Here is a 13,658-nt window from a genome sequence, read left to right as displayed (position 1 = left end):
TAGATAAATGAAGACTAGAGTTCATCCCGCAAAAAACACGGCCTTCTAGGGCTCTGGCAATGGAAAAATAAAATTAATACGGCTCTTGGAATGTGGCGACACAAAAGGAAACCTTTAAAAAAAAATAAAAATAATGCTTAAAATGTACAAAAATAGTGAAACATAAAAACTGTATAAACTCGGTATCGCAGGAATCGTGTGACTCAGAGAATAACGTTATCACACTATTTATTCTGCATGCTGAACGTCGTAAAAATGAAATCCAAAAAACAAATGGCAGAATTTTTTCCCCCCAATCTCCCTACAAATGTTTTTACAAAAGTTATGCAATACATTATATATACACCCCAAAAATGATGCCATCAACAAGTACAACTTGTCCCGCAAAAAACAAGCCCTCATATGGCCTGGTCAATGGGAAAATGAAAAAGTTATGGCTCTTGGAATGCGACTGCAAAATTAGTTGAAATTCAATGATTAGACCATTTAAAAAAACCTGCCCTGGTGGGTCTGACAGGGTGGTAGGAAACCCGCCACTCAAGGGGTTAAGGGAGTGTGTTACTATGACAAACTTGACATTGCATGTCTGATATTAAAAGCAATGCATTTTTTTCCCCAGAAACAGCTTAGCCAATTAACCAGCATTTTTACACTTACCTGCCTTCCTGTTCCCCTGTAAAGCCTCTGCTTACAACGAAGCACCTCCTTTTATGTTATAAACGGTTGATGGTCTGACATCAGGACAGGTCAGCAATAGTGAATCAGCAAGGGCCTGCTGCCCGGGACCCTCATCGAACCAGCTGTTTATTGTGCTGATACACTGAGCTGATTTCTGTAGGAAGTAGACAGCTCCATTCCCACTACAGTGGCCAGGTTTGCTATTACAGATTAAATTCCCATTGAAGCAACTGTGTTTATCCCTTTGCAATCCAATTGTGGATTCAGGGTTTCCTAGACGGGTTTCTCTTTCTGCCATTTTACAACCACGCCATCTGCTGACTAGAGTCAGTACAGCAGTATGTGACATGCCGGAGAGGCCCCCAACAGAGCGGCCAGTAATATACAGTAAGACTACCCTGCCGGACATTTTCCAACATCGGAGCTGTACAGGCTGCAATCAGAATGTTGGAAGAAGTCAATGGATTGGAAAGGGTTAATACCAAGATTGGCCACTGCAGTGAGAAAGGGGCTGTCTTCTTCTTGCAGAAATCAGCTCAATTCATGAGCTCACTGGCCCGGTACACGGCTGATCTGGGCAGCAGACTCCTGTTGATCTACTACTGATGAGCTATCCTAAAAATATATCAATAGTTTACAAGTGGACAACCTCTTTAATGTGCGGCAGGCAGCAACTGGCAGGTGGACAGAAAGGTATCAGGGAGGCAACAGAGGAAACATCTCTCACATCCTTGGACTCAACGTTACTCTCCTATGAACCCATAACTTTAGATTACGGGGCTTGTAGGTGCTGACAAGGTCCCTTTAAAGCTACAGCCTGTGAGCCTAATGTTCTTCAGCACTTAAGATACTATGGTTCATCTAGTCAAAGCTTTTCAGCACCAAAGTCTATGTTACTTTCTGCCACATATGAACGAGTCATTACGGATGCACATTTTGACAAACATGAGAACTAGGATAGGAGGAGAAATCCAGGTTTAGTCTCCAACGGTTAATTGCACTGGAAGCAGTCAGTAGACGTTATTTTACTATAGCTTCCTTAATATAACTAGTATACCTGATGTGTCATTCCCAGGACTATTAAGGGCTCATGCCCACGACTGTATGCCTAAAATGCCGCAGGCCTCCTCGCGGCGGTTTACACATTTTGCAGCCATACCCCCTACTGGCAAAGACAGTGTATGGCACTGTGCATGCACAGTATGATATATATATATTTTTTAATTCCCCGCTCTGTTTTAGAGCCGGGGGGTGTATGAAAACGCTACCCATAAGTATATAGGGCTCACTCTGCATACGCACGCAGGGAAATAGAGGATGCAGAGATTTATTTCTCCTGCTTATTGATACGCCGGTGTGCATGGATCAATGAAAGCCCATTGACTCCCTTCACCGCATATCACATGTTCTTGCAACGCACATGTGATACATGGTGAAAATAGTTGTGGACATGAGCCCTAAAATGTGAGGGTAGGAATTACTACTCCTCAGCTGTGCCAGGGCACTGAGGATCTTGCTCAACTTACCTTATTTAAAAATCCTTTCAAAACATGGGAAGCTTTCACAGACAGGAACCTCGGAATCCTTATCGGCTTCTCTAGGATAACTGGTCAAACAAATTAATAATTGTTAGTATTTTACCTTTGTTCTTTTCACAATGAAACGGACGAATGCTGAAGCATGCATTGACAAGGTTAACCCCTTACGACCATCCTAAGCCTGGCACGGGTCCTCAGCTGTGGTATAACAGCCTGGCACTTGCTTAAACAGCATGAACCAGAGATCCTCCGATACCTGCTGTTTAACCCCCAATATGGCACCCAGAGGCTTGAATATGGCCTCCAGATCTGCCAACTACAGCGACCACTGTTGACTATGAGGCTCAGCCTCTGGCTATGACACACTGGTATACGGACGTATAGCAATATATTATAGGAAAGATAAAAAGATGGTGATATTCAAGTCTCCTAGTGGGACAAAAGTAAAGTACTGAGAAGAAAAAAAAAAGTGCTAAAAGAAAACCCCTCATCTTTCTTTACTATGTAAAAAAGGTTATATAGCTGGAATCGTAATGACCCAAAGAATAATGTTATCGCATTATTTAATTTGCACGCTCAACGCTGTATAAATGAAATCCAAAAGACAAAAAGGCAGGATTTCCCCCCTCCCCCCCCCCCCCCCCCACTCCCAATCCCACAAAAATAAGGGGGGAAACTTATTTTTCTGTCAATGTAGCTGTTGGAGGGCTTTTTTCTATTTACTTTTTAAAAAATTTAAAAAATATATATATTATCTATCCATCCCCAGAAGGAGTTGCTACAAAACTTGGCATGCAGTTACATCTCAGGCAGATATATAAATGATAAGTTGTGCTGTGATTAGATGAACGGTCTTGCCACCTGAGGCCCTAGAAGGGATTTACACCCTATGACCTATAAAAGTCTCTCATAGGCTCCTTTTATGTAGTGACCCTTTTTTCCACTTGTGTAAAGCTTGTTGACCACTTTACGCCTCTACGACGCAATCAAAGAGCTTTCGCCCAGTTAACAGAGTTTGAGAGTCAACGCTTTATTGGAATGCGAGAAGCTGGATGGTTGCATTGACAAATTGCCCTCCACCTGGGCCATTGTGACTATACTGTTAGGTGCTGTTGGGACCAGTGCATGCATGAGGGCACACACACGAACAGGCTCAGGACGCCCTTGACAGACCACCAGGTAGAGGATGACCTGATCATCTGACAAGCACAAGCAGCTCCAATTGTTTTGTTATCCGCCATCCAGAGACAGGTGGAGCAATTGTTACAGGCCCCTGTGTCTGTTGGAACCATTTCCAGATGCTTGGTTGAAGGACATTTGGTCTCACGGCACCCAGTACATGTACTGCTTATGACATTCACCCACCGATGCCTCCGTTTGCAGTGGGGTCATGAACGACGAAACTGGACTACTACAGAGTGGAACTGGGGTTGCCTTCGACAAATCCAGGTTTAATTTGGGCACTGAAGAGGGCTGTGTTCATATCTCGAGACCTGGGGTGAGCGCCTCAATCCTGCATTTACTGTGGTGTGATGGTCTGACTGGGCCATCACATACTAGAAATGGTCCCAGCTAGTAGTGGTATGAGAGACAAAGACCGCTCAGCGATATGTTCAGGACATCCTGCAGCCACATGTGTTGCCTTTCCTGGAAAAGTTTTCAAGAGGCATTTTCCAGCATGATAATTCTCGACTGCAAACAGCAAGGCCGTCACAGGAACACCTCCACAACATTGCCAGACTTTCTTGGCCTGCCCAGTCGCCAGAGAATTTGCACATTCCCAATGCATTCTGGGAAGAGTGAAGAGTTGCTGCGAGTGGGACGATCGCTGGATTTAGTCAAATCTAGCTGCTTTGAGGACATCGCCAGCCTGTGCACAAATTTTAACGCTTAACAACATCTTATAGGTTAAATATTCATTCTGAGAATTTTTAATGATTATAAGTTTGGAAGTTGACATCAACTGACTGTGTAACATGGAAGGGGAGAATAGCCATATGGTGAGCGCCAACGTATGCTGTTTGTTTGCAGATCTACTAGGGGGAAACCAAACTTCACCTGCCAGAAATGCAAGCCTGCCTCTCGATTGGAGGAAAGAGTCTTCAGAAGAGAATAGCTACGTTGAATCTCATTATGGAAGAAGAGAATTTCCTTGACAAAGAAATAACTCTTCAAAGTGTTGAAGGCAAATTCATTCTTCTGCAAGTGCACTGAAAATGTAAGTATGTGACCCGAAGCAGGAGGATCAGGAATTCATCAGCACCCATACTGCTTAAGAACCGGTAGCAGGCTCTCACGCTGGACGACGATGAAGAGGTACATCAAGAAATGACTTTACCCACTAAGAACAGTCTAGTAAGCACTCAGAATCATCTTGGATGGAGAAAAAGAAGTGTTGTGAAGATGAAAATCAGAGTGGTGGTTGTGGGGGATTCGCTGTTGAAAGTAACATACAGCGTTCTGCAGACCAGGTGCACAAATCAAATGTGTGTCTAATAGGCCATCAAGACTCCAGTTCTACAGACTACTACCCATTCCTACAATACATGTAGGGACAACCACCACCACAAAAAGGGACCTCACAACTATCTGCAGAGACTTTGAAGACCTCGGTAGGAATATGCAGGAACTAGGAGCACAGGAAGTCTTCTAATCCATCCTCCCAGTGGATGGCCATGGAATAAGGAGATGGAACCGGATTTTAGAGGTGAACAACTGGCTATGTGAATGGCGCCATCAGCAAGGATTTGGATTTCTAGACCATGGAGTGAAGTACCGATATGATGGACTCCTTGATCGAGATGGCTTGCACCTTACAAAGACAGGTAAGCATGTATTTGAAAGGCACCTCGCTACACTCAACAGGAGAGCTTTACACTAGAATATGGGAAGGGAAGTGAAAGGTCAGGCAAAAATATACAGCTAATGAATACAATTGAGAACATTAGAAGTGGAAAGAACAAAAAGATAAAAAAAATTCTGAATGCAGGTAGAGGAGCAATTGGAGCAGCTACTAATTCAAAAAGAGAGATACATCGTCAGGCATCACAGAAACTTGGAAATTGTACACGATTGGAATAAAAGGCTTAAAAATAAGTTGTATTTTTTTTTAAGACTTAATAAAAGGGGAGGAGGCATTGCATTGTATGTTAGGAAAGCATACATCTCCACAGAGACGCAAGCCTCAGAGAATGGTAGTTTTATAGAAACTGGGTAAGAATACAAGAAGAGAACAGAAAGGACACCATTGTAGACATTTACTATCAACTGCCTGGACAAGCAGAAGATATGGATGAACTCTTTCTACATCAGATGGCTAACTTTTCAAAAAGTATGACAAAGATTTTCACTATCCAGACATTTGCTGATAAACGTAATGGGTCCAACAAATTCTTATCAACTTTATTTTCCAAAAGGGGATCTGGCTGGGACCTGAGGAGGCTGCCATCATGAATTTTGGATAACGCGGGAAGGAATACCTAAGACGACTCAGACTTCAAGCTTGGATTTCAGAAAGGCAAAATTTAATGGACTCAGAGACAGGGTAGGAAGGATCCAATAGGTGGATGTTCGTAGGGACAGAAATATCCAAGAAGGAGGGGAAATTAAGAAATGAGATTCTCAAAGCACAATTGTTAACAATCCCTAAAAAAGAAAAACAGGAAGCATTTAAAGTAGACCAGAATGGATAAACACAGAACTTACACACATGCTAAAAAGGAAGAAAAATATATGTTTTTCTTATGTAAAGAGGGTGGGTGGGGGAAATCTAAAGAAGAATATAATGCAATCTGCAGAAACTGTAGGGCAAGTGTCAGAATAGCTACAAAGTAGATAATGAATTGAGGTTTGCAAGAGGCCAAAAGCATCAATTAAAAAAAAAAAGGTTTTAAGTACATGTCAAGAGCAAAAGAAAAGTCAGATGCCATAGGATGTTTACAGAATAAAAATAGTGAGTCGCTTCAAAATGATGTTGAGAAGGCCTGAATTTTTAAATTCCAATTTTGTATCAGTTTTCTCTGAGAAAGTAGATGTTACATCTGCTGAGCTTTCCTATGCTATTGGCTATCTATAAGCAGATAGATGGTGAGGGAACACTTAGCTAACAAATTAATTCAAGTCTCAAGGTCCAGATGAATTACATCCTATAGTACTGAAGGAAGCAGCAAAGGTAATTGCTGAACCACTAGTAGTAATCTTTGAGAATTCCTGAAGCAAAGGGTAAAAAGTAAAAATTACCAGCGCTTTGATGCACCCAATAGGAGAGAAGGTAACAAGATGTAGCACTTACTTCTACAGGGGTGCTGTATCACCTGGCACCCCTGAATCCCGAGTGGAAGATAATATAATAAGCATGGCCAGAAAGAATGTTTATTCATCCATAGACAGAAAACATGCAACGCGTTTCGGCTAACATGAAAAGCCTTTCTGACAGTGAGGGTGATCAATGAGTGGAACAGGTCACCATGGGAGGTGGTGAGTTCTCCTTCAATGGAAGTGTTCTAACAAAGACTGGACAGACATCTCTCTGGGATGATTTTTGTGAATCCAGTATTGAGCTGGGGGTTGGACTAGAAGACTCTGGAGGTCCCTTCCAACTATAATTCTATGTATGGAACAATCTTGGAAACCAGCTTTGAGAGCCTATAAGTTTGCATGATCTAGAAGTTCAGTTAGAGCGAATGTGGACAGATATGCCGCAGGATATAATTCGGAACCTATATGCTTCCATGCCCGGCCGCAGAACATCTTGCATCCAAGCTAGAGGCGGCCCAAACGCGTACTAAAGCCTCCCCTTCATGTGTTCCGTTTTCTGCAATTATCGTATTGTGATTACTTCTATCAACATTACAATCACAAACATAAAAGTTTCATACCACTCTGACAACTCCTAAGCATTGAATTTTTTGGACAATGGGTACATTAACAAATATTACTGTTTTATGAAGGAAAAAACAATGTTAATCTAAGTACTCCTAAGAGAACATTCAGATTATTTTTAGCCTATACAGACCTTGGAAAAGATAATCTTCAGTGTTCATGTCTGGATTGTCAGTAATAATATCGAAAGGAGATCTTCCAGCCATCATTTCAAACATCAAGACACCGAGAGCCCACCAGTCCACGCTGAAACCTACCACATAACAGTAGGTGCCAAATTATATCAAAAACTATAACAAAATATACGTTTAACAGTAAAAACAACTCAGTCGTATTAAAGGAGTCTCAGGCTAGGTCATCAGTAGTTCATCGCAGGACACCTACCTCTCCGGATTCCCAACGATCAGTTGATCTAGAAGCTGGGCCAGACATTGTCAGAGGTGGAAATGTCATACATAGAGAACACATGAAGATAAATGGGAGCTGAAGCCTCCTGTCACACTTCCGGTACAGACACCGGGCTTTCAATGGGCGTGAAGCCTTCTATGACACTTTAGCCTCCAACTCAGATTACACCGTCCAGGTCGGATGATGAGCTGATCGCTGGAAATCTCGAGCAGTGGGTCTCCAGTGATCAACTATTGATGACCTTTACTGGAGGATACAACATCAATAGTATTGGACCAGAATACCCCTTTTAAGGTGTTGCAAGGTTTCTTAATAAGAGTGCCGAGTGTCTGTAATGGGCTCATATGTAAAGCTTTTACCGTAGAAGCTCTGCTACTGTGTCCTATGAATCTACAATGTGGGCGTTTTAGAAATATAATTTTTTGGTGTTCACTACACCACAGATTTTTCATGAGAACTTATAAATGAGGCCACTTTATCATTGCGTTCTTCAGATTAGTGGCTAGATTCTAAGAGACTGAAACATTGGACATTATCTTAAGATGATAAATTTCTCTCGAAATGAATATTGATTTACTTATTCATGCAGCAAGGAATTAGCAGGTCAGAGGGTATTACTAGAGATTAAATTACTGTTCACACTTGCAGCGATTACTCACCGTACTCTTCTCCCCTGAGGATTTCAGGAGCAATGTAATTTGGCGTTCCACAGAAAGTGCTTGTCGTGTCTCCTGGCCCGAGGCCCTCCTGTAACAGATGACGGTGACACGATTGATACAACTTTATTCCAACTTGCATGCAAATTAAATTGTTTAGGTTAATATAATAAAATGATGAATTGAAGGGTTTTACTTTCCAAAGTGTAAAGGAATTAGCTTAATAGCTGCTGAGGGTCTTGGATAAATCTTAGCATTTCTAGCAGTCATCTTCATTTAGGACGTATTACTCTAAGATTTGCTTCAGTAATGACTGGTTTAAATTGCTGGTTTCAGATAGGAGTAATAAGATGAGCAATAAGGAGAAAACAAAGCCGTCTAGGACGGTAGCAACCATGCATAACTGCCCAATACACAAATGGTGCCGATGCAAGGGATCCTAAAATGAACCTGAATGATGGAAGCCAATTGAGAAAAACCCTCATAGCTACACATCAAGTCATCCACAATCAAACTCTTTCTCAAGCCATTGACAGAAGATCCATGACCAGATAGGGAATGAGAAGGTTTAAAATGTGTAATATGCTCACCTAGTTACCCTTTATCAGTCTTGGTGATCTCCAGTGGATCTAGGCTTTGAAAGAATGGGCCCCAATGACCCAGCAGATGACAACCTGGTTTGAGGCTAATTTGAAGCCTATCAATTCTTACAAATTACCGATAAGTAATGCACATTAACCTATAATTTATAGAGCAATTTAAAAACTGCACTTTCAATACTGGACAGACCCTCAATAATATTCTCCAGTGGGCTTAAAGTATCCCAATCTGAAGTTGCTCATTATACTTAATTCATGACCATATTCCTCTCACCTTACACATGCCATAATCCGTTAGTTTGATGTGACCCTCTGCATCCAAAAGAACATTGTCAAGCTTTAGGTCTCTGTAAATGATCCCTCTTTCATGCAGGAAGTTTAGGGCAATACAGATTTCAGCAGCATAAAACCTAGAAACAAAGACCCAAGAAATTAATTCCATTGGTAATAATGGGAGACTGTTTAAATCACAGCTGGTCCCAAAATAGTATGAAAACGGTTACCCATTTTTGGTACTTTTGAATGAGGTCATGGGTGACAGGACTTCTACTTGGGGAAGAATTCAGTCTGTTTACACCCATCAGCTATAGACCTCTCAGGAAATGTTGCAGTAGGTAGCACTATTAGTAAGATAGCACCTGAGCAAGGCAAGACTCAGGTAATCCGTAATACAACAGCATTCCAAGCCAAGCACACTGGAATAACCAAGAAGCAGATGGACAGCTTATCGTATGCCACACTGAGATGTTGGATTTAAACTTAACCCAATATCTGCGATATGTTCTTCACATGTTAAAAGGACTTCCTCCGTGTACTCCCAGTTTCTTTACATGCCAAAGCATTAGGTTAGTTGGCTATGATCTTCACATGCAAATACCCTTATATTGATTGCATCCACCATATTACCAGTGTCATACCTGGCATGTTCTTCAGGTAGTTTTCTTTGTCGTTGCATATGAAACATGAGGTCACCTCCATTTACATATTCTATAACCAAAAACAACCTAAATACAGAAGGAAAAAAAGTCATTAAACACATAAAAGCTAAAATAAAATAATCACAGGGTTGAAGTTATGTAGCAAGCCTTTAAAATAACTGCCTTTATCGAAAAGTTGCCATACTGGTTAGATAAATGGCGGCTGAACCCACCAACAATTTAATGTTTACAATAGCAGCTTGATAGTGCCCCAAGGTCTGCTGCCAGGTAAAAAAGGCATGTTCTGATCCCAATAGGTCCTGATCCTCAGTTACTATAGGAGAGGAACATTATGTGAGGTGTTTACATGAACACTCATCTGTTCCAAGAGGGTCTATGGGTATTGCGGTGACAACAATTTCATGGTTCGAATGAAAATTTGGGGGAATCAAGGGCCCACTAGGACTAAATTGTAACCAATCCCACCAAAGCCTTTGCTATAAGCAGAAACCCACACTTGCGTCCCCTTAAAAAGTAACTTCTTGAGGTCTAATAAAACATATTATAGTAGCAATTAATTAAAATGATCAGAGTCCCAATGTAGTGTGAGTGAATGTAATATAGACAAAACTGGTCTAAGAGAAATATCCTGCCTCGCCGATTATGCACAAAGATCAGGGTCATGCCTATAACACTTGCTGTAAATGGCGCATGCTACCATGCAGCACTATACTATGTACTAAAGACTTGGCAGGTGATTAGATCCCAGCATGTGTGATAAATGCTGCCAGATAAATGAAGTCTGAGATGAGCTTTAGCAGGATAAACTACATGAGGCTTTGTGCTAAGAGAGACCAGCTCCCCCAACTAGTTTCACCAGAATTTTGGCGTCATCAGGGGTAGAGGAGCTATAGTATTTCATGGTTGGCTTTAATATTTGGTATGGTTGTTAAAAATCAAATTTCATCATCTCACTGACAGCCGTTTGTGTAGAAACAGTTTTCCAGTGTTCAAGGAGATGTCCCGAGGCAGCAAGTGGGTCTATACACTTCTGTATGGCCATAATAATGCACTTTGTAATGTACATTGTGCATTAATTATGAGCCATACAGAAGTTATAAAAAGTTTTATACTTACCTGCTCCGTTGCTGGCGTCCTCGTCTCCATGGTGCCGACTAATTTTCGCCCTCCGATGGCCAAATTAGCCGCGCTTGCGCAGTCCGGGTCTTCTCCTCTTCTCTATGGGGCTCCGTGTAGCTCCGTGTAGCTCCGCCCCGTCACGTGCCGATTCCAGCCAATCAGGAGGCTGGAATCGGCAATGGACCGCACAGAAGCCCTGCGGTCCATGAAGACAGAGGATCCCGGCGGCCATCTTCAGCAGGTGAGTATGAAGACGCCGGACCGCCGGGATTCAGGTAAGCGCTATGCTGTTTGTTTTTTTAACCCCTGCATCGGGGTTGTCTCGCGCCGAACGGGGGGGGGGGGTTTAAAAAAAAAAAAACACGTTTCGGCGCGGGACATCTCCTTTCAGTGCTCGATCGTTTTAATTCCAGTCGCACGCATCCTGTACAATAGTCGCTGCAGGGAAAATCCAGTATTACATGGTGCCCATTCAGATCAATAGACGCTCATGTAATGTATGACTGGGCAGGGTTTGCAGAAGGGGCCCCGATGGACAGAATGTCTTAACGATTCAATCCCCTTACTATTTTCTATAGCAAAAAAGAATTTAGGATAAATATTCATCTTTCCTTGCTCGCTCCTCCTCCATGCTTGGACGCTTCTGCTTTTGAATAACACTTGCTTTGTCTAAGCCTAACATTGCTCAAAAGCCAAGTTCTACAATAAACGCAATACAGCAACATAAAAATCACATGGGGATTGTGTAAAATGAAACTCGTTCTTTAATGCCTTCATTAATTTAGAGCTCCTTAAAAGAGGTTTTCCCATGACTTGAAGTGCTTCAACAAGCACTCTGTCCTTCCTGGTTGCTGCTGACCAGGACATGTGACTGCTGCAGCCAATCACAGGCTATAGGTGGCCACTGCTGTGGTCAGTGATTGGCTGCATCAGTCACATGTCCTGGTCAGCTGCAACCAGGAAGGACAGAGTGGATGTGGAGCAATTTTAAGTACGGTAATAGCAAAATCCCTTTAAATTTCCAGGCTAGCAAACTAAAACTACTACCTAAGCTCTGCATAACACCAACCACGGCAGAAATCAGTCAGCCTCGAAAACCTCGACCTATTGTAAACTACTACATATCTGACAATTTTCCTTATCGTAACAGTCATTGATTTATATATTAAATATCTGATATTGCTCAGATTACATACATTTCTTTCAGTTGTAAACAATTCTACATAGCGAGTCTGCCTGGCCCTGACCAGAGATCTCAAATCATGCTGTATGGAAAGGGGAGTTTATCTACACTGTCTATAAGCCAACACACCTTTCCATAAAGCATAACCAACAAGATCAACATAATTACAATTTCTGAACTCTGTTAATACCTTGTGTATATAAGTGTATGGATCCCCATCCCCAATATGCTGCCCCTAGTGAACCTTCTTGAACCTTGGTGCCTGTGTGCCTCGGTGGACGGTTTTCATGAGGCTTGAAATAATGTAATGCTGCTTTACTTTAGCCAATATACACATTTATTTGCACCGAAATGAAAAAACTCCAAACGGGCCCAATTTTCCCTTCAACAGGGTTGTGGAAATCCTATATGCAGGAATCGCCATCTATAGTGGTTATAGTGCAAGAAAACAACATCTCTTACCGGCTTGGTGTTTGGAAGCAAGAGTGCAGGCCGACTAGAAAGGGGTTACTGGAAGCCTGCTCGAAGACATGCTTCTCTGTCTGAACCCAGTCAATATCCTGAAAACAGAAATTCAAGTAAAAAAAAAATAATAATGTACATGACAGTGTTGAAATACACAACAACAATTTACAGAACACAGCAAGTCAATCTGTCACACACTAGCAAAATGTAGATGATTCATTCCATTCTCCCATGTATGCGAGGTGCACATATGGAGATTGACAGCTTTGCATAAGACTCCCTTTCCAATGTCTGCCATGCTGTCTAAGCTGCTCATCAAGGTTATTTTTACACGAGTGGATCAGCAAAAACAACTCTATACACAGCATGCCTACTGAACAGTGGACCATGAAGACTGCTACACAGAGGGCAGAAATCTAGGGCTGCTTTCACACCCGTGTCTGGGCTCCGTTTAGGGTTTCTGTCTGCAACTAAAATCATACTTATAGAAAAAAAACTGATTTTTGGTTTGCTTGAAATATATATGTGCAATTATCCAATTTTAAACAACTCAAAGGGCGTAAAGGCCCGTTTAGACAACGATTATCGCTCAAAAGCCATCTTTTGAGTGATAATCGTTGTGTGAATGCACTGACATCGTGCAGTTTTCGTTAAGCCGTCGCTCATCGTTGTCTTTCAGCATGCCGAAAGACAACGATGAGCCTTATCAGGGATTCACAGCGGGATACAGCTGATACTATTGTTTCAGCTGTATCCCGCTCAGTGAACACAGCCGGGGGAATGAAGAACACAGCGGTCCAGACATGTTCTGCTTATCCCGCACAGAGCGCATGGCTGTATACTAGCTGAACGCTCCGTGAACAGCCGGGGTATGAAGAACACAGCGCTCCAGCTGTGTTCTGCATACCCCACTCAGAGCGCAAAGTGATTGCTCAAAACTGTTAATCCAACTGCTGTTTGAGCGATCACCTTGCCCTCTAAATGCACACAACGATAATCGCTCAAAAGACACCTTTTGAGCGATCATTGTATCTAAACCAGGCTTAAGCCATTGGCCACTCCATATTAAACTAAGAATGGCAAACATGCAGATGACATGAACAGAGGGAGCTGTCGAATGTGGCATCTAAGGGTCATTACAGAAGAGGGCGACTTCCGTTCACAGCAGTTGTGCTTCACAATCTTAAGGTGCT

The 13,658-nt window shown here is 42.2% G+C and overlaps 1 protein-coding gene across 2 annotated transcripts in view; it reads right to left on the bottom strand.

Annotated features, from left to right (window-relative positions):
* PRKCZ (protein kinase C zeta) overlaps positions 1-13,658 on the bottom strand; it is a 196,715-nt gene that overhangs the window by 20,500 nt on the left and 162,557 nt on the right. For both annotated transcript variants that reach the window (XM_066606840.1, XM_066606841.1), the window contains 6 exons: positions 12,463-12,560; positions 9,678-9,764; positions 9,035-9,170; positions 8,165-8,252; positions 7,231-7,350; positions 2,205-2,284 (listed from right to left, as the gene is read on the bottom strand). In XM_066606840.1, the coding sequence (XP_066462937.1) occupies positions 2,205-2,284; positions 7,231-7,350; positions 8,165-8,252; positions 9,035-9,170; positions 9,678-9,764; positions 12,463-12,560 (609 nt within the window). The remainder of the gene's footprint in view (positions 1-2,204; positions 2,285-7,230; positions 7,351-8,164; positions 8,253-9,034; positions 9,171-9,677; positions 9,765-12,462; positions 12,561-13,658) is intronic.

The sequence above is a fragment of the Eleutherodactylus coqui genome, chromosome 6, assembly GCF_035609145.1.
Source record: "Eleutherodactylus coqui strain aEleCoq1 chromosome 6, aEleCoq1.hap1, whole genome shotgun sequence".
Lineage (NCBI taxonomy): Eukaryota > Metazoa > Chordata > Amphibia > Anura > Eleutherodactylidae > Eleutherodactylus > Eleutherodactylus coqui.
This window is presented reverse-complemented; position numbering and strand designations above follow the sequence as displayed.